This window comes from Cervus elaphus, chromosome 10 (assembly GCF_910594005.1).
Source record: "Cervus elaphus chromosome 10, mCerEla1.1, whole genome shotgun sequence".
NCBI classification, from domain to species: domain Eukaryota; kingdom Metazoa; phylum Chordata; class Mammalia; order Artiodactyla; family Cervidae; genus Cervus; species Cervus elaphus.
Genome location: NC_057824.1, coordinates 52,261,344 through 52,281,891, shown reverse-complemented (window position 1 = coordinate 52,281,891; position 20,548 = coordinate 52,261,344). Strand labels below are relative to the sequence as shown.

The following is a 20,548-nucleotide window of genomic DNA, read 5'->3' as shown; positions in this document are numbered from 1 at the left end:
TTTCTTTGGCTGCGTGGGGTTTTCATGGCCCTACGTGGGCTTTCTCTAGCTGGCGGCGAGAGGGGCCCACTGCTCGTTGTGGTGTGCGGGCTTCTCCTGGCAGTGGTTTCTCTTGCTGCAGAGCACGGCCTGCAGACACGAGGACTTCAGTAGCTGCGGTTCCCGGGCTCTAGAGCACAGGCTCAGTAGCAGTGGGGCACGGGCTCAGCTGCTTCACGGCATCCGGGATCCTCCCAGACCAGGGATTGAACCCACGGTGCCTACATCAGCAGGCGGATTCTTATCCACTGCACCACCAGGGAAGCCCTGTCTAAAACTTTTTATTATGGGTCCAAACATTTATTCAAGCAGAGACTCGGGAATTCCCTGAAAGTCCAAAGTTTGGAACTCTCCACTTGCCCTGCCGAGGACCTGGGTTTGATCCCTGGTCAGAGTCAGGCTGAGTGGGCCAAAAATAAAAAAAGAGAGACTCACATAGGTCATCCCCACGTACCCACCACCCTGTCTGGAAGAGTTTAAGGCAAAACCCAGGCAGCGTGTCATTTCATAGGGAATGTTTTGTCGCGGATTGTGGGATCTTACTTCCCTGACCAGGGATCGAACCCGGGCCCTCGGCAGTGAAATCACCGAGTCCTGACCACTGGACCACCAGGGAAGTCCCTCCTCCTGTGACTTCTGTGGGGGCATGCACCGGGGATGGGACGCCCCCGCCCGTCTGTGGTGGGTAGGACCAGAAATTCTCCGAGGCTGTCGGGTGGGGAGGAGTCTGAGTCTCTGTGACTCGGGGACCTGGGCTCAGGCCGGGCCGAGCAGGCCCTCCCGGTGGCTTGGTTTCCCTCCCCAGACCAGGCAGCAGGGTGCCCGGTGGCCAGCCTGGGAGTGGCTCAGGCCCAGGCCCAGCCCCAGCCAAGCACGTCCGTTCTCCCCAGGCCATGCCCTGGTTCTGGGCAGCTCAGGTGGCACCTGGGTTCCCGGGGGGCCCAGGGACACAGCGTCCGTGTTCCTGTCCTTCCCCAGAGGGACCTGAGGTGGAGCCTGCGGACAGGACCGTGTGGCCGCGCTGGACACAGAGGTTCCCATTGTAACCGACATGTGGGGAAGGCGAGAGGCGGGGACGTGGGTGCAGAGCAGACGGGCAGTTTTGAAAATGCTCTTCGGCTCAACTGACTCGATGGAGGTTTTGCTGCTACATTGACATTTCAGTAATAACTAATGAGAATAATTTTTTAAAAACCTGACTAATTCATGTTCTTGTACAGCAGAAAGTAACACCACATTGTAAGCAATTATCCTTTGATTAAAAAAAACCCTGTGATAAACCATAATGGAAAAGAATATTTGAAAAAAAGAATGTATATATACGTATGGCCGAATCACTTTGCTGTACAATAGGAACTAACAACGTTGTAAATCAACTATACTTCAATTAAAAAAACAAAAACCCTGAGATGCTTTCCTTTCTCCTCATCTAAGGGGCTTCCCTGGTGGCTCAGTGGTAAAGAATCTGCCTGCAATGTAGGAGACACAGGTTTGATCCCTAGGTCAGGAAGATCCCCTGGAGGAGGCAGTGGCAACCGGCTCCAGTATTCTTTTCTGGAGAATCCCATGGACAGAGAAGCCTGGTGGGCTACAGTCCGTGGGGTCTCAAAGAGTCGGACACGACTTAGTGACTAAACAACAACAAATAGGCTTGAAACCCACTGGAGGGTGGGTTTACACAATTTTGTAAAGCTATTATCCTCCAATTAAAAAAAATTCTGTGTTTGCTTGTCTTTGAAGTTCAAGGAGAGGAAAACAGTCTAATAGCAGTTATGCAGGTAGTGGGGTGGAGTGGAGGGAGGTGGAGGACAAAGGCCTTTTTAGGTTTTGGGATATTTGAACTATGTGAATGTCTTGTCTATTCAGAAGAAATTAAATAATAATCACTTAGCTCCACACCTGTTGAAGTTAACCTCAATTCTTCATATATTGACTCCTCCCTGGCCCTCCCACCCCCAGTCTCAGGACTAACCTGATTCCCCAATGCCTCAGTCTCTATTCTGTTCACTTGACCTGCCTGCCCTTGTCCATGGGGAAATCCAAGGTCCCCTTTCTATGTCCCATCCTCCACATTGCTCTATCTGATGTTAATTTATTCAGCAAATTGGCACAAGGCTTACGCTCCTGGCCAAATGATCCTAAAGCTGTGCTCCACCATTGCTCTGACTATATGACTAGGGTCCTGGGAATTCCTGGGGACCTTAGGGGGCTGGAGGGAGTCTGGCCCATCTGCGTCCCCAAGACCAGCTGGCGTTTATGAGCACTGACCACGTGCCAGGCTCTGTCATCTAGGTGCCTGGTGTGTGGAGTCACCAACCTGTCCCCATCTGCCCAAGACCTTCCTGGTTCGAAAACCGAGTGCCACGTCCCAGGAACCCCTTGGTCCCATTCATGTGTGTGGGCTCCTGTCCTCTCGGCTTCTCTCCCGGGACAGATGCTATCATGATGCCCGTCTTAGAGATGGAAAAACTGAGGACCAGGGTGTACATTTGACCGCAGGAAGCCCAGTGCAAGAAGCCAGGGCTACCACCCAGCCAGGCTCTCCAATCTTTGCACCCATCAAAAGCATAACCTGGGAAAGCCTGGACCTGCTCCCACCGCTGGCCTGACTGAGAGGCAGGAGCCCCCAACTCCAGCTCCACAGCAGGCGTGTCTCAGCAGATCCCAGTCCTCGCTGTCAGCACAGGACTGCTGCCCCCAGCCTTCAGTTATTCAGCATCCTCTCTTAAGAGCCGTGGTAGCTGACCAGAGAGTTGGCCCTAACCAGAGATTCTTAGGGATAGCAATGGGTTCTGAGGGTGGCCAGGGACAGGGTCTGAGCTCGAAGTCCTCAGGGACCTTCAGACCACCCTGAGATGAGGGATTTGCATCTCTTTTACAAAAGGTGAAACAGGCTCAGAGAGGTTAAGTAACTTGCCTACAGTCACACAGCCAGGGAGACCCTGGGTTTCAAGCCTGTTTGTCGGTGTTTAGTCACTAAAAGTCATGTCCAACTCTTGCGACCTCATGGACTGTAACCTGCCAGGCTCCCCTGTCCATGGGATTTTCCAGGCAAGAATACTGGAGTGGGTCGCCATTTCCTCCTCCAGGGGATCTTCCCGACCCAGGGATTGAACCCACAGACTCGGGTTCGCCTGCATTGGCAGGTGGATCCTTTATCACGGAACCACCAGGGAAACACCTATCAGATGACCTCAAAATGAGAAACTTGGTTTCTCAGCTCTCCAGAGCTTTGTGGGAGGGTGTGCTATGGGCAGTGGCTGTCTGGGGCTCAAGGCCCTGCCAGTTAACCTACCTGACCTACAATAACGGGAAGGTAACACAGAATTACCCTGGAAGATAAAAGCCCCTGGAGGAGGCTGCCTGGGGGGGGGGGGGCAGAGGCGCAGACCAACCAGCCCGGGAGCTAGTTCAGTGCCCTCTGCCTTCAGCCTCAAGACCTTGTGGGCAGCCTGTGGTCACGCTGGCATTCCAGGGGCTTGCCTGGCATGTGGGGAATGTCCCAGCAAAAGTCTTGGCCTTTGGAGATGCTCAGAAAAGGGAAGTGCTCCTCTCCAGGGTGGTGGTGGGGATGGGCATCTGTAGAAAATATCCCCTCCTGGGTACCAGGCTCAGAGTCCAGTGCAGTGGGACCTGGGGGGAGGTACAGAGTGGGAGGTGTGCTGGCCCCTGGGGCTGGAGACCCGGGTTGTCCCCCCTTAGGGCTGTGCTTCCTGAGTCCTAGCACATCTCTTACCTGCTTCATACAAGGGCTCACTACTCACTCTATAGCAAAGAACAGGGATGTCTGGCATGCTGCAGCCTATGGGGTCGCAAAGAGTTGGACACGACCCAGTGATGGAACAGCAACTCGCTCTATGCCTGTGAACCTCACCAGAACCCTGTGACCTCTGCAGCCTCGGGATGGGAACGCCGTCACTACCCCGGAGACCGATTTGGGCCAGGGGGGCTGGGTGCCTGGATCCCCGGGAGGGAGGGTGCGTTTCCGAGCAGCGTTCTGGAAGGGACACTTCGGGGAACCACAGACCCCGCTTTGGAGGCTGCAGAGCCTGGGTTGGGTGAGTTGGGGCCGGCAGACCCCTTCCCAGCTTCTGACCTGCGCCCACCCTTCCGCCCACAGGCACTTGGAGGGTCCCCTCTCTGCTCCTTCAAGGCTCTGAGCTAAGTCCGCCTCCTCCAGGAGCCTCCGGAGCGCTCCGCTAGCACTGATGAGCTCCGTGGTTTCCGAGGTCTCTAATCCACAACCTCTAATCTGACTCGGGCCTTCCTCCCGACTGGGCTTGGGGTTGGGGGGGCCTCTGAGGGGTCCCCTGCTCTGGGCGAGCCTTCAGGCTGCGGCGCCGCGAGGGTGGGGCTTTGGTCTTGGGGGGAAGGGAGCGGTGGCCCCAAGTCGGGGGGACTGCAGAGGCCGGCAGTGCAGAAGGAGGGGCGGCTGAGAGCGCAGCTGCCGCCCGCGCCCCTCCGGGCCCCCAGCGCCACTCGGCTCGCTGGCTCAGCCCGCGCGCCCCCCGCTCGGCGAGCCCCGGGGCGGGGCGGGGCGGGGGCGGGGCCTGGCGGCGCTGACGTCACCCCGCCTATAAAGGGGCGCGGGCGCCGCGAGCCGGCTTTGTAAAGCCGCTGCTGAGGGTGCGCGCACTGCCGCGGCAGCCGCCGAACAAAGGAGCAGGGCACCGCCGCCGGGACCCGCCACCGACCGCCCGGGCCGCGCCGGCCCGCCGCCAGCCGCCACCATGACCGCCAACGGCACGGCCGAGGCCCTGCAGATCCAGTTCGGGCTCATCAACTGCAACAACAAGTACCTGACGGCCGAGACGTTCGGGTTCAAGGTGAACGCCTCGGCCAGCAGCCTGAAGAAGAAGCAGATCTGGACGCTGGAGCAGCCGCCCGATGAGGCGGGCAGCGCCGCCGTGTGCCTCCGCAGCCACCTGGGTCGCTACCTGGCGGCCGACAAGGACGGCAACGTGACCTGCGAGCACGAGGCGCCCGGCGCCGACTGTCGCTTTCTCATCGTGGCGCACGACGACGGCCGCTGGTCGCTGCAGTCCGAGGCGCACCGGCGCTACTTCGGCGGCACCGAGGACCGCCTGTCGTGCTTCGCTCAGACCGTGTCGCCGGCCGAGAAGTGGAGCGTGCACATCGCTATGCACCCGCAGGTCAACATCTACAGCCTGGCCCGCAAGCGCTACGCACACCTGGGCGCGCGGCCGGCCGACGAGATCTCGGTGGACCGCGACGTGCCCTGGGGCGTCGACTCCCTCATCACGCTGGCCTTCCAAGACCAGCGCTACAGCTTGCAGACGGCCGACCACCGCTTCCTGCGCCACGACGGGCGCCTAGTGGCGCACCCCGAGCCCGCTACCGGCTACACGCTGGAGTTCCGCTCCGGCAAGGTGGCCTTCCGCGACTGCGAGGGCCGCTACCTGGCGCCGTCGGGGCCCAGCGGCACCCTCAAGGCGGGCAAGGCCACCAAGGTGGGCAAGGACGAGCTCTTCGCCCTGGAGCAGAGCTGCGCCCAGGTCGTGCTGCAGGCGGCCAACGAGAGGAACGTGTCCACGCGCCAGGGTGAGTGGGGACGCCGTCCCTCGCCTCTTCACGGCCTTGCACAAAGCGCACCCCACCCCACCCCCGTCCCCACGCCTCCCGCCTTTCCTCGCCCGCGGCAATCCCGAGTGACGCCGGGTGCGCCCCCGCTGGGCGCTCAGACCACCCCACCCGGCCGCGGAGCGTGCGCTCCGACCTCGAGGAAGGGGCGAGGGGTGGGGCTTTGCCCATCCTTGGGGGCCGTGGCGCGGCCCCCACTCCGCCTTGGGCTTGGGGCTCCCTAGGCCGCGCTCAGGCCCCGCCCCGGGTGCCACCCTCGCACCCCCTGCCCAATCTGGGTCTTCCTGACTCGTGCGGATCCCTGGGCTCCGTGGGCCCAGCCCTGGGGGAGGGGACGCCCCTCGCCCGGTGCCTCGTGCGCTTCCCCCCGTTAGTGGGTCTTCAGTTCCAGGGCGGAGCGAGGGGTCGCCCTCGGCGCTGGGCGCGTTCGCGCTCCCTAAGGGCCGCCTTTCGCGGGCGGAATGGGGAGTCCTTTGGTCTCCGCGGGGTGCGCGTCCACCTCCCCTGGGTCTGGGCTTCTCTGCACCCTCTCTGGCTGCTGGGAGGGGTTGGCCTCTGCTGGAGGGGGGCGCCCGGAGTGTCTGCCCTTCCCCCCAGCCCCTCCTCCCGCGTCCGCCCCGCGCTCGAGGCCGCGGCCTTTGTGAGCAGGGGGCGGGCTCCTCGACAGGGCCCTCCCTCGCCCCCTTTGTCCTGCTCGGTCTCTGCGGATGGGAAAACCAGATGAGGCTGGGCGGGGAGGGAGTCGGCTTTCTGCGGTACCCCCTGCTGGGAACCCCCCCGCGCCGCCCCCCAACCCCGGGCCGGGTGTTCCATCCGAAGCCGCCCCACGGCCTCCCTGCTCGCGCCCAGGTCCAGGGCGGCGTGGCGGGGATGGCGGCCCGCCAGGCACCCCGCCCTGCGGCTCGCGGCCGTGCGCTCTGCTCCGTGGGTGCCCGAGAGCGGTCCCAGCGTGAGCCGGGAGACTCGAGCCCGGCACCCTCGGAAAGTGCCTGCCCCCTTCCCGCCTCGAGTAAACCCACCCCCTAAGACTCCCGCCTGGAACAGCTGGCTGCAACTCGACGCATCCTTTCCTGGGGCCTCCCGCTGGCCTGGCCATTTCCTACCGGCCTGCCCGCCAGAATGAGCCCCCGCTTTCCGGGCTCAGATTCCCTCCTAGGCGGCTTCTCTTCCTTCTGGCGCCCTGGCCCCTCCTTTGACCCAGAAGGCAGTCTGTTCCTTCTGCCCCCCGGGGAACCTCTGGATGTCTTGCTCCCCCCAGACAGGAAGGTGGACCCCGGCCTCTGGAGATAGATAGCTGGGTGGGAACCCCAGGCAATGGCCCGCCTTCCTCCTGATGACCACCCTCCAGACTGTACTCTGCCCAGAAGGTTGCAGCCCGGTGGCAGCTCCCGCCCGAGGTTGCAGGCTGAGGACTGAAGTGGGCCAAGCTTCTTCCATCCTGCAGATGAGCGGGTTTGGGCCCAGAGAGAAGCCCTGTTCCCAAGGTCACACAGCAAGCATGCAGCAGGCAGAACTGGGTTTGAGTCCAGAAAGGGTCCTCATCTGGACCCCTGACGCCTCCCAGCCTCTGGGGACCACAGGACCTCCCCTCTCCAGTCTCACACAGCACTAGGTGGGGCAGGACTCCTCACCTACTCCGCAAACACTGAACCCCTAGCGAGTGAGGCATGCTGAGGCCTGAGTGGTGAGCAAATAGGCACGTCCCGGAGCCTTCCCTGCTGGGCGCTGTGTCCTCACTGGGACGTGAGCCACATCTTGGGCAACAGAGGTGTCTGGGACTCCAGGACCATGAGGGCCCCAGGTTAGATGGGAGAGGTCCCTTTCCAGGGAGGACATTTGACCTGACCTGAGGATGAACAGAAGGTGGGGTGTATCAGGTGTGTGGGACAGTGTTGCGGACACAGAGCGCAGCTTGTGCAAAGGCCCTGAGGCAGAGAGGAGCAGAAAGCCCAATGCTGGCGGAGAAGCAGCTTGTGAGGTTGGTCCACGGGACTGGATCAGCCAGCAGGGCTGCAGGACCCGGAGTGGGTGCTTATCAATGAAGGATGCTCGGTGCTTGCCGGCTGTGTCCCACCCCTTCCCTGGGAAAGACATGGCAGGAGCCCCCTGGGGCCAGGAAGGGGCAGAGAGAGCCTGGGGTATTTTCAGCAGGTTCCAGGCGGCGAGCCTGGGCAGACACCCTGTCCTTTGAGTAAGGCTCGCTGGGGGTGTCATGGTGTGTGATTCAGGCTGATGGGGCAGGAGGAGCCTCCGGAAATTGCAGCAGGAGAGCTGCAGGCTCATCTGTGTGTTTAAAGGGGAGGGAGCTTTGGGGGCCAAGATTGGGGCTCCCTTGGCCTCAGGTTTTGGGGTCCACTCTGACGTCTGGTCTCCCTGGCGGGATGGAGGGTGATGGGGGCCGGGCTGTGTGGGGTTGGGGGGCGTGCCTGCAGAGGCCATTTTGGACAGGCCTGCGTGGCAGGGAGGCGGGGGCGGCTCCTCCAGACACACGTTGGGAAACGCAGGCCAGGAAGGAGGAGCCTCCTAGGTTTTGCCGGCGGGGGATATGAGTCATCCCAGCAGCCAGGGCCTGTGCGGGTGGGGTGCTTCCTGCTGAAGCTGCAAGCTGCTCTCTGGCCTCAGTATCCCCATCTGTAAAGGGCTCCACCAGGGCACGTTCTTTGTGGCCGGACCGTATTTTTGGGAGGACGTCATCGCAGCCACCGTTAGGGGCAGTGTTGGCCACCAGGCCGTAGGGTCCCGAGAGCTGCTGTGACAAGGCAGATGGCCCTCGTCCACCCGAGGTCCTGGGAAGTGGGGTCACCATGACCACACAGGCGGGGCTGCCGAGTGAGCCGTATTCAAGCTCCTTTGGCCCCTGACTGTCCTGGGCTCCACTGCCCTGGTGGCTCAGATGGTAAGATATCTGCCTGCAGTGTGGGAGACCCGGGTTTGATCCCCGGGTCAGGACGATCCCCTGGAGGAGGGCATGGCAACCCACTCCAGTATTCTTGCCTGGAGAATCCCATGGACAGAGGAGCCTGGCGGGCTTCAGTCCATGGGGGGTTGCAGAGTTGGACATGACTGAGCGACTCACACCTACACACACTGCCCTGGGCTCCAGCCGGACCCTGGGCGGAGCGTCAGCACAGTTCCCCCTGACCTCACAGCCCCTTTGCCTCGGGCCAGCCGCAGCCCGGGGTCTCTGTGCTCAGGAAGTGCCCAGCCCCAGCGGCTGGAAGGCGAGGCTGGCTGAGGAAGGGCTGGACAGGCCGGGCTTTGTAGGATGTGTAAGAGTTCTCTTGATGAGGCAGGTCATGTTGGCCTCAGGGAAGGATGAGGCCACTCCTCAAGAATGAGGAAGCTCGTGTGAAGATGGAGTAGGAATTTAAGGGGGTCAGGTAGTGGCAAGAGTTGACAGCAAGGAGAAGTGAGGTGAGGCCACAGAAGTTTCTGGGCTCCCTCCCTTAAACTGAATGGGGGTGGTGGAGAGCGCCCGATTTTTGACCAGCCAGGGGATTTGGGGACTAAGGCTGGGGGGGATGAGACCATGGGTGTGCTGCAGGCAGGGCTGTGCTGGACGGCCCTGGGGCTGGAGACAGGGAAAGCCGTGATGGATGGGGGCAGGGCCCGGCATCTCGGGGGCCCAGGGGGCGTGCCCGTGGGCTCTGCTGAGCCCCCGCACCTCTCTCCTTACTTCCCGGGGCTCCAGTGGGCCTGTGACTCACGCTTTCTGTGCTGCTGTTGATGAAAAGAAAAATCCCAAAGAAAACCCTGTTCCCATAGTAACCCAGCTCTAATTAGAGACTCCCAAGGCCGAGTGGGGCCTTTCCCATTGGGGCAGGGCCTTGGAGCCAGGAGGGGCCCCCCTGGATGGAGTGGACACTCCCCCCAGCCCCTCCTGTGGGGGACAGAAGACCCGGTGTCTACTTGGCGTTGGGCTCCTCCATGCTTTTGATCTCCTGGCAGAATCGAGAGACACCGAGCCCGGTTGACAGGGAAACTGAGGCTGGGGGTGTGGTGCTCACACAAGGTGCCTGGCCCCCAGTTTGAGTACCTTGCTCGCCGGCCTAGGCCTGTTGATCACACCAGTTCCAGGACTGGACGCAGCCAGGCTGGGTGGGGTCTGAGTGAGCAGAGGGCGGTGGTCATCGTGTGGCCCCGGGAAGAGCCTGGTGTGCGCCTTGTGAACCTGCAGGGCCGTGTACTAGCGGGCAGGCTGGCAAGCGCAGGCTGCTGACTGCCATTCACAGCCCTCCCCTGCCCTCCTGTCCTTCCCTTGCCATCAGCCGGCCTCCCATGCATGGGGCACGTGGTGCCCCGTGGCCCGGCGGGTGGGGTGGGGCAGGCTGGCTGGACGGGTCTGAGCCAGGAGGGACCCCCGCCCCGCATGCTCGGCGTGGCCCCAGGACGACCCGGCTCTTGCGGACTGGGCGCCCCAGCAGGCCCAGCCCTTGCTGCTCCTCACCTGGTGCTCTGCGGAGGGTGTCGTGGTGGATGGCACTCACCCCCACCCCGGGGCCTGAGTAGACAGCTGATCCCTGGCACTGGGGCTCAGGGGACCCTGGGGGGCTGGGGGTCGAGCCCAGCGGTAGTGAGGGTCTGCTCAGGGTGACCTGAGGAGGCCGCGGCCACCAGTCCAGAGAGGGGAGGGAGGGTTCGAGGACAGGGCTTGGCACGAGGCCTGCGTTTGTCCCCTTCTCCTCCCAAGAGCCCGGGGACCCCTAGCTTTCTCCCTGGATGACCTTGGGCACGGGCACTATTTTTCTATCTCCCTCTCTCTTGTGAGGCAGGGTGCCGCTGACGTGGGACACAAGACCTGGTGGCGTGGGGCTGACACCTGTCAGGCCCTCTGGGTGGTGCCTAGAGAGCCAAGAAGGGGTCCTGGGCAGGGGGCGGGGCACTCAGCCCCCAGGCCTTGCCACCCGCCAGCCTCATCTCATCTGAAGGGGCGCCTGCCACTGGCCCAGCTTCTTAAAGGCCTGGAGGCCCACCTCACCCGACACTTAGGCTCTTAGACCCATGGTGCTTGGGGGCGCGAACTTGTGGTTGTGACCAAAGGTTGCATTTCAGGTTTTAGCTGGAGTCCACACGGGTGTGCAAAAGCGATGGGGCTGCAGCTTGTGGGAACAAAACCCCTGAAGCCACCCCTTTTGCAGACGATTTCAGGATGTGGACACATGTGAAGGTGTTAGGCAGGTGGTGTGCAAATCGCAATCTGCCGCCCGCATGCACTTTAAGGTCAAGAAAACATGTGTGTGAATGCAGGGGAAACGGTTAGGAGGCTGTGGTCGCCCAGCGTTCACAGAGGCTCTCCGGGGGTGCGGTGGGCATGGGGGTGGTGTGTGACTTCGCTTTTAGGAGTTTTCTAGATTTCCTGAGAGGAACGTGTGCAGTTGCTCTTTGAACTTTTACACATCACAGACGCAGGAGGGAACAATGAACCACCACATAGCAATCCCGCGGCTGCCACACCAGCTCCCTGGGCCTCCATTCATTGTTTCTGGTTGTACTTCCTGCAGAACCCAGACATCCGGGCGTTTCATCTCGAAATCTTTGCCTGTGTCTCTGTAAACAGCAAGGCGTCCTCTTACGCACTGACAGCATGATTAGCAGTGATTAACCCTTCCCCTCTAACCCCGGGCCACATTCAGATTCTCCCTGTTGGTTCTACAGTATCTTCTTGCATCTGTTTTTTTTTTTTTTTTGCATCTGGTTTGTTGCAGAGTCTGACGTCTGTAAAATCAGAGAGAGTGATGTGTAAGTGGACCTGGCAGGCTTTGGTCCTTGACTGGTCCTGCCCGGGGTCCTGGGTTCTCCCTCTGATGCGGAGGCCGAGGGGTCTGAGCCGTGCGGTGGGTTCTCAGTAGCCCCCCACCCCCCCCGCCCCCGCTGTACTCGTGTGAGGGCAGGGCTGAGGGTCAGCCAGAACTGGGGGTTGCGGGGGTCCCTGGTCCTAGCTGGAGGCTCTCCCCGCAGGTATGGACCTGTCGGCCAATCAGGACGAAGAGACCGACCAAGAGACCTTCCAACTGGAGATCGACCGCGACACCAAAAAATGTGCTTTCCGCACCCACTCGGGCAAGTACTGGACGCTGACGACCACCGGGGGTGTGCAGTCCACCGCCTCCACCAAGTGAGTGCCTGCTGCCCGCACTCGCCCAGGCCGGCCCTTCCTGGGGGGACGACCTCTCCTGACCCTGTCCCCCCACCCCTTGCCCCAGGGATGCCAGATGCTACTTTGACATTGAGTGGCGTGATCGGAGGATTATTCTGCGTGCGTCCAATGGCAAGTTCGTGACAGCCAAGAAGAATGGCCAGCTGGCGGCCTCCGTGGAGACGGCAGGTAGCCGCCTCGGGCACACCTCAAGCCCCAGTTCCCTGCGGGGGGGGTCCTCACTATGCCATGGTCACTTACGAAGCCCGCCCTGTACCGGGCATCCTCCCAGACCGCCCCCACCTCGCCTCCCCCAGGGCTGGCGTGCTGTGACCCCAGGCTCCTGCTGTCCCTCTCTGAGCCACACCCTGGGCATTGCACCCCCCACCCTCGCCCCAGTCCCCCTGAGGCTCACTGCTTTTCCCACTTCCTGGGACAGGGGACTCGGAGCTCTTCCTCATGAAGCTGATCAACCGGCCCATCATTGTGTTCCGCGGGGAGCACGGCTTCATCGGCTGCCGCAAGGTCACGGGCACCCTGGACGCCAACCGCTCCAACTATGACGTCTTCCAGCTGGAGTTCCGAGACGGCGCCTACAACATCAAAGGCAGGTTGCCCTGTGGGCAGGGCTGAGCGGGGCCCCCGGGGGCAGGGAGGGCCAGTGTTGGGCACAGAGGGTACCCTCCTCCCCTCTGTGCCCTACTTGGCGCTCCAACATGGCTTGGGCCATTCCAGGCCCCACGTGGCCGCCAGGGGCTCAAGCTGGGGGAGCCCCTTCTGCTCTAGTGGGTACAGGAGGGAGACTGCGGCAGACAGAGCTAGGGAGGAAGACGGGGTCCTCGGAAGGGTCGGCAGGGGCACCGGCACACACGAGCTGTGGGTGGCAGGCGGCCAGGAGGGGCTCCATCCATCCACTTGGGTGGACAGCAGACCCCAGCTCCGCTCTGGGAGCCGTGATTGCAGGGTGGAGGGCAGAGCCCGAGGCAGGCCCTGACGGGGTCCCCCCTGCGCCCCTGCAGACTCCACGGGCAAGTACTGGACGGTGGGCAATGACGCGTCCGTGACCAGCAGCAGCGACACCCCGGTGGACTTCTTCCTGGAGTTCTGTGACTACAACAAGGTGGCCATCAAGGTGGGCGGGCACTACCTGAAGGGGGACCACGCGGGGGTCCTGAAGGCCTGCGCCGACACCATCGACCCCACCACGCTGTGGGAGTACTAGACCCCCGCCCCCGCGGCCCCTCCCTGCCCTGCCCCCGCCCCCGGCTAACTCTCTTCTCCTGGGGGGCTCCGCTGCGGGTGGCGAGCCCCTAGCCTTTCAAACTGGAAACCCAGAGCAAGCGGTGCCCTCACCGGTCGTCCTCCGGGGCAGGCCGGCGCTCTGACCTGGCCCTCGGTGGGCTGTCCCGGCCCTCTGCCCTCTCTTCTGCACCCTGGGCGAGGCTGGAACTTCTCTCTCCTGACCTCAGACGACTCTGAGCCTTATTTCCCCCAAAGAGGCCGAGGAGGAGTGGGGGAGCTGGGAGGCCTTCCCGAGCCCCCGCCCCCCCCCCCCGGAATGGCGGGGTGCGTAACTGGAATCTCCTGTCCCTCCTGAGCCTCCCCCCACCCCCGCCCCCAGGAGCCACGCTCCCGCCCCAGGCCTGTCGGTGGCCCCCCTTTTGTCTGGACAGGTCGGGGCTGGCTCCTGCCCCTGCACACCCTGCTGGGATCTGGGGACCCTGCCCCTGTCTCTCTTGGCTTTCCCTCTGGCCTGACTGGAAGCAGAAGATGACCAAATCAGTATTTTTTTTTTTTTAATGAAATGTTATTGCTAGAGGAGCCCCAGGCAAGCCTGGTTGTAGGCATGAGTGGGCTTGAGGGGATCTTGAGACAGAGGCCTCTCCTGGCCTCTGCGCCCTCTCCTCCCACTAGTGGTGGGGCAGGCGGGGCGCCTCTCCGAATCCAAACTCCCCCACCTCCCCAGGGGCTTCCTCTGCCCCGCCCTCCCGAGTGCCCACCCCAGGCCTGGGTCTCACCTGGTGGTGCTGGGCCCCTCACCGCCTCAGCCAGGGCCCCGTGTGGTCGGTGCTCCTCGTCTGACCAGACTCCCGGTCGCAGCGCGGGATGAAGCTGGGCGTGGCCCTCAACCCCTCAGCCGGGAGCACCCTGGAAGCCCTGCCCCTGCCGGCTCCCCTCCCATCCGGTTAGTGTCCACCATGCATCTCACTCTGGGTGTCTTGGTCTTTTATTTTTTGTAAGTGTCATTTGTATAACTCTAAACGCCCATGATAGTAGCTTCAGACTGGAAAGAGCAAAATAAAATAATGCAAGTCTGCAGCCTTGAGACTGTGTGTGTGTGTGTGTGCCCCGCGCTGGGATGAAGGCAGACGGGAGTGGTGGGCCTGGGAACCGACTCCTGCACTTTAGAGGTTAGAGGTCAGGCGCACACAAACCAGCACACCTGGGCAGGTGTGCCTTGATTAGAGTGTGGAGGCCTGGGCTGCCCCCTTTCCATCCTGAAGAGGCCTCCTGTGCATCCATCCACACCCCCAGACCGCAGGCTCCCACCGAGGTGGGGACCGGCCCTGAGAGGAGTCCGCCGGGTGGACTAGGCTTGCGGTCCAGGGTGGGTGCCTGGATCAGAAAACGCCGGCGCCCAGCTTGAAGAGGGACAGAGCCACTTCTCTTGTCTGGCAGATAAGGCCAGGAAGTTTTCGGCCTTGAGGGGTCACCTGGGTCCCAAGTCCACCCTGCCCTTCTTGGTCCCTGGCAGGCCTCCACGTGGCCAGCTCTGCAGGGACCTCCAGAGAGACAGGCGCTGGGCGAGCCCTCTTGTGCAGTCCCTCATGTTACCCAGAGCCTGCCTGTCCCCATCTTACGGAGGGGCAGACAGGCTGAGAGCAGCAAGGCGCAGCCTTGGGGGTGGAATGGGGTTGCCCCACGGGTGTCCAACAGGCAGGCGGCAACTGAAGACGGACTTGGGCCTACCAAGGCCTACGGCCGTCTCTCAGGGGCAGAGGGGGCCTGAGCGGTCAGCGGAAGCGCTGATTGGCTGTCGATGACGAAACTGGGATGCCTGCGCTGTGATTGGTGGTCCCTGGGGGCGGGAGTCTCGAGATTGACAAGGACAGATGGCCACAAAGGGATGGTGAGCTCCCAGCGGGGTCCTGGCGACCAACCCCCACCACTGTTCAAGCCAGGCTGGAAGCCAGAGTAGTCTCAGTGACGAGGAAGGAGCAGATGAGGATTCCAGAGCCAAGCTCTTACAGACCGTTGGGGGCGGGGGTCCCCAGTTGGGCAGTGGAGCGAGGCGGAGGTGTTCCCCGAGGTGCCCGGGGAGGGGGCTGCCCAGGAGCGGAATGACCTGTCCTGGAGAGATTCCAGGGACCTCTGCCCGCATCCTCTGAGCCAGGCCTAGGGGCTGATTCTAAATTCCACGCGTTCTGCAGAAATGAGCACTGGCTGTGCGCGTTCCAGGGCCTGTTCCCCTTCCCCTCATCTCTGCAAACGAGGTGCAAAGTCTGGTGGCGGAGGCGATCACACCTAGGGAGGAGGGGGACCTAACCCAGTACCTGGGATGGGAAGAGCGGCCAGGCCAGGGAACCACCGCGCATGCAAAGGTCAGGAGTTGTGGCTGGGCCCTGGCTGGGTTCCGAGGAGGAGTGGATCTGCCCGAGTGAGGCCGTTGTCTCCAGGTCCCGTGGAGGCAACAGGATGCTGTGGGAAGGAGGCGGACACTAGGGTGGTGCGCAGGAGCACCGTGGGGACCTCCAGATTCACTCCTGCGCGCCGGGGCTCCCCAAGTGCTGACAGCAAAGTGCACCCACCCCCCCCACCCCCCTGCCCCGCCTCCGCACCCCCGTCAGAACTGGTTCTGGGGCCCCACATCAGATTCCTGGGCAAAGCATGCAGTTCTTCCTCCAACCGTAAGCGTGTTTGCCTCCTCAGCGATTTCCAGTTCACAGGCCCGCGACCCCAGGACCCTGCACACACAGGCACACGAGTGGGTGTGTGCACACAGGAACACGTGAAGGCACGCACAAGAGCCCAGTGCACACTACTCAGGTGCACATGGACATGACATGCACACACGGGCACACAGGCCAGCCCGCCAGGACAAGGAGCCGGCGGGTTGCTCACCAGCCTGCCCTGACTCACAGGCTGCCGCCCTCTGTCCTTGGGGACTCCTTGCCCCAGCGTTCTCCTAGACCCTGACTGGCGGCTCCTCGCACCTCCAGCTGGGTCCGGGGCCTGCAGGGCCCCACAGTTCTGAGGGGGGGTTCCCCCCAAGCCTGCCATGGAGGACGAGCAGGAGTCCAGCCTCCCATTGCTCAGATGGGAAAACGGGGGCCTAGAGGTGCCCAGCGAGTCTGGGCAGGTGCAGCCCAGGCTCCCAGCTACTCCACTGGGGTTGGTTGTGAGCCCAAACGAAGAACATGCAGTTGAACTTGTAAGGAAGGAAGAAGCAAGGACAGGCAAGCTTTCTTCCCTTCCGTGAGTCCACCCCCGGCAGGGGCAGGACTGCCTGAGGCCGGGTGGGGCAGCTGCGGGCAGCTGTGGTTCCCAAGATGCAGCCCGGCTAGGAAAAAACAGGACTTTTTTTCACAGACAGCCATTCACATCCTTTTGGGGTGGGACTTCCAGCCCTGCTGGGGGCTCCAGCCCCGGGAGGACCCAGGTGGGTCCCTCAGAGCTTCCCAGGGGCATCTCCACAGGACACTTCAAACACAGCCCCCTCCTGCACTCCAAAGCTCAGGCTCTTCCCCTGTTCATCTCCGGGGAGACCTCGTTGGAGGACACCCCAGACCTAACTGGGCCCCTCTTCCTCCAGGGACACAGCGGCTTCTGCCAGAATTGGGGAGGGGGCCAAAACACACTGAAGTGTAAGGTGGGTGATGCTACAAAGAGACCCCCACCCCTCTGGACTCCCTGGGGACCCTCTGGCCTCAGTTTCCCTCCTTCAAGGGACAGCAAGACTGATGGGGGAGGGGCTCTGAGACCCCTGGGGCAGCAAGAGGAGAAGGGGACAGATGGGGGCTCCTGGCAGGAGGCCCGGAGAAGGGGCCCCAAGCCGCCCAGCAGGGGTGGGGCGGGGCTGAGCAATTGGCCTGAAGCCCCAGCCGGTTAGTGTGGGCCCTTGAGCTTAGCCAAGAGGAGGCCCATCCTCCCCGAGGTGTGAATAATTAAGACCAAAGCTGCAGGAGATGGGGGAGGGGACCCTGCACTCCTCTCCCTGCCCCCACCCCCACCAAACAGGGACAACCCCCAGAAGGGGTGGGAGACACACCTCCAGGAACCTGGGACTGGGCAGGCTCCTCTGAAAGAGCTATGATCCCCATCACAATTGTTGCTTTAAGAAATAAGAGGAGCGAGCAAGCAAGGGAAATCTGGTTTGTTGTTCTCACTTCCCCTCGCCGCAGCAGCGGCCCCAGTCAAGAAAGTCTCGCCTGAAAAAAAAGAAATAAGAGAATAGGGGGCTTCCCTGGTGGTCCAGTGGCCAAGAGTCTGCGCTCCCAATACAGGGGGCCGGGTTTCAATCCTTGGTCAGAGAACTAGATTCCGCATGCCTCGAGTTAAGAGTTTTCGTGCTGCGCTAATAGATCCTGAAGGCCGAAATGAAGATTGAAGTTCCCACAAGCTGAACTAAGACCCTGTGCAGCCAAAAAAAATAAATACTAAAAAAAAAAAAAAAACCTTTAAAAAGGTGTGGTATCTATGTATATATACACACATACATGCAATGGAGTACTGCTCAGTCGTAACAAGGAACAAAATCTTGCTTTTTGTACAACATGCCTGGATCTGGAGGGTATGTTGCGAAGTGAAATAAGTCAAACAAAGACAGATATTGTTGTAACAAGACAAAAACAGGCTCACAGACACAGGAACAAAGAGGGGGTTACCAGAATGGAGGACTTGGGGGTGGGGGACGAGTGAGTGCAATCGGTGAAGGGGCTTAGAGGTGCAGACATTCAGTTACAAAATGAACAGTTCCCCAGGATGCAATGCAGACACAGGGGAACTAGTTAATACTGTAACCGCTCTGTGTGGTGGGTGACAGCCGTAACCAGACTTATCCTGGTAGTAACTGTAACATATAGGACATCTCTGTGTAACACACACTATGTGCGTCTGTAGCTTACACTGTCGTGCACCTGAAACCAACACAACAGTGTAAGGCAGTGATGCTTCAGTAAAGAACCAACAAACCGAACAGGTATGTCCAGGTACTGACCGTCATGTGATCGGGTCCCCCAGAAACAAATGGATACGAGCATCCAGGCCAAAGCGGCTTCTCTGGGAGGTGACCCCAGGACGGCGAGAGGAGGGGACGGGAAGGAAGGCAATGCAGCGCCGTGGGCGCCGGGCTCCGAGCCCCACTGGGCGGTTCAGGAGACCAGGGCAGCGCACTGCAGACAGAGCCAGCCCTGACGAGCAGGGGCGCCGGCCTGTCACCCCCGCTCCTCCCCATCATGGTGGGCTGCTTTCCCGAGCTGAGGTTCACCGTGTGATGGGGGAGCCGGGGGGATATGTTATGCCCTGATTATCATGACCCCCACTGTATTTATTTTATTACAATTAATTAAATAACTTTTAATTGTGGTAGAATACAGTAGCATAAAGCGGGCTTCGCTGGTGGCTCAGAGGTAAAGAATCTGCCTGCCAGTGCAGGAGATGCAGGTTTCATCCCTGGGTTGGGAAGATCCCCTGGAGGAGGAAACGGCAACTCACTCCAGTATCCTTGCCTGGAGAATCCCATGGACAGAGGAGCCCGGCAGGCTACAGTCCATGGGGCCGCCAAAGAGTCAGACACGAGTTAGCAACTAAACAACACCAGCATAAAGTATCTTAACTGTTCGTGATGGTTCAGTAGTGCTCTTTACCCACATTGCTGGACCATCATCAAATCACCACCATCATCTCCAGAACTCTCTCCACCTTGTAAAACGGACGCTCTGTCCACATTGAACACTGACTCCGGGCCTCCCAGTCCCTGGCACCCACCCTTATACAGTCTGTCTCCATGAACGTGATACTCAGGACCTCATCCGAGTGGAGTCCTACAGTGCTTGTTCTTTTCTGGTGAGCCTATTTCACTTAGCATGATGGTCCCAAGGTTCGCCCGTGCGGAAGCAAGTGCTAGAATTTCTTTTTAAGGCTGAATACTGGGGCTTCCCTGCTGGCCCAGTGGTTAAGAATTTGCCTTGCAAAAAAAAAAAAAAAGAATTTGCCTTGCAATGCAAGGGACACGGGTTCAATCCCTGCTCCAGGAAGATCCCACCTGCTGCGGGGCAACTAAGCCCGCGTACCTTAACTAAAGAGCAGCCCCTGCTTGCTGCGACGAGAGAAAAGCCCAGCCTGAGCAGCAGTGAAGGCAGCACAGCCAAAAAAAAAAAAGACTGAATCCTGTTCGGTTGTATTGATATGCCACATCTGTCCATGGGCGTTTTGGTGGCTTCCGTTTATTAGCTATTGTGAATGATTTTGCTGTGACACGTAAGCGTACAAGACCCTGCTTTCCATTCTTCTGGGTACAGACCCAGAAGCGGGCCTGCTGGTCATGTGGCCATTCCAATTTTAAGGTTTTGAGAAACAGCCATAATGTCTCCCACAGCAGCTGCACCGCTTTCATCCCCAGTAAGGGTGTACGAGGGTTGTGTTTTATTTTCCGACACAAAGAGCATGGGACGTGTCCACCGCGCCCTCCCCTCACTGTCCCTTCACAGATGCCGTTTCCCTTATCTGCACAGACAGACCTCCCTCCGTCCTGTCGCGTAGCCTCGCCACATCCCGTCTTATCTACCTTGGCCTGTGCTCGCGGACCTTCACATCCTATCTTGTGTGTCATGACTGGCACAGACACCGCTGAATGGAACAACGGTGGCAGGAACCTGTTTACAAGTCCCTGGGCTAGATTCCTGGAAGGATAATTCCTGGGTCACTTGACATTCTGATCGATGCGGTCTGATGGCCTCCCCCTAAGACCCTTCCCCCAGCCCCTGCCCAGCAGAGGGTGAGTGTTTCTTTACACCCTCCCCAACCTGGATGGAATCGCTCTGGAAGCTCCTGGCCAAGCCGAGAGGTGGGGAGCAGGGTGCAGTGTGCCTGGAGAGCCTGCCTGTGCTCACCAGGAGTGCAGGGGTCTGTTCTGGGGGCTCCTGCCTGCTGGGTTTCCTTCTTCCCCAAAGCGCCCCTGGCCGATTTGAGGGGTGTAAATAAAAGCCTCCCACACCTCCCAGGGCTCCAGACGACGTCTCATCAAAGCGCTGGTAGCCAGGGAGGCCCTGGGTCCCTGCGGCTCCCGAGGTGCCCGTGGGGGCTCAGAAGCAGCTGGGGCGCGGGCAGTCCCCCTGACTCATCGGGCCCAAGGCCCTCCTCACAGAGGCCGTCGTCCCTGAGAGTGTAGCGTGGGCCCTGGCTGGGCCTCTTCCTCTTTTCTCTTGGGTTTCTCTGTTCGGGATAGTTTCTATTGCTGTCTTCAAGTTCAGTAACATTTTTTTTTTGACCCCCCCGCAGCATCTGTTATGAATTTCACCGGAGGTATTTTTAAAAAGATAAAACATTGCATAGTTTCATCTTTACTAATTTTTAAAATTAATCCATTTGGGGGGCCTGTGCTGGGTTTTCGTTGCTGTCCGGGCTTTCCTCTAGTTGCGGTGAGAGGGGGCCATTCTTTGCCATGGTGCCCAGGCTCCAGGGCGCGGGCTCAGCAGCTGCGGTTCACGGGCTTAACTGCCCCACAGCCTGTGGGACCTTCCCTGGCCAGGGATCAAACCCGTGTCTCTTGGA

At 60.7% G+C, this 20,548-nt stretch overlaps 1 protein-coding gene and 1 non-coding gene across 2 annotated transcripts; one reads left to right on the top strand and one right to left on the bottom strand.

Annotated features, from left to right (window-relative positions):
* Nucleotides 1–582: 582 nt before the first annotated feature.
* On the bottom strand, nucleotides 583–655 carry TRNAE-UUC. Its single transcript has one exon. It is a non-coding gene; the product is annotated as a tRNA-Glu (tRNA).
* A 3,988-nt stretch (nucleotides 656–4,643) lies between these two features.
* Nucleotides 4,644–14,102, top strand: FSCN1 (fascin actin-bundling protein 1). Its single transcript, XM_043915366.1, has 5 exons — nucleotides 4,644–5,601; nucleotides 11,599–11,755; nucleotides 11,844–11,965; nucleotides 12,216–12,383; nucleotides 12,796–14,102. The coding sequence occupies exons 1-5, from the start codon at nucleotides 4,770–4,772 to the stop codon at nucleotides 12,996–12,998; spliced, it is 1,482 nt and encodes a 493-aa protein (XP_043771301.1). The 5' UTR covers nucleotides 4,644–4,769; the 3' UTR covers nucleotides 12,999–14,102.
* The last annotated feature ends 6,446 nt before the right edge of the window (nucleotides 14,103–20,548 follow it).

Bases quoted from the DNA above. Each gene is read 5' to 3' on its own strand.
- FSCN1 (XM_043915366.1), top strand. From the start codon at position 4,770: ATGACCGCCAACGGCACGGCCGAGGCCCTGCAGATCCAGTTCGGGCTC. The intron at 5,602-11,598 runs GTGAGTGGGGAC...CTCTCCCCGCAG, and splicing joins GAACGTGTCCACGCGCCAGG to GTATGGACCTGTCGGCCAAT. The intron at 11,966-12,215 runs GTAGCCGCCTCG...TTCCTGGGACAG, and splicing joins GGCCTCCGTGGAGACGGCAG to GGGACTCGGAGCTCTTCCTC.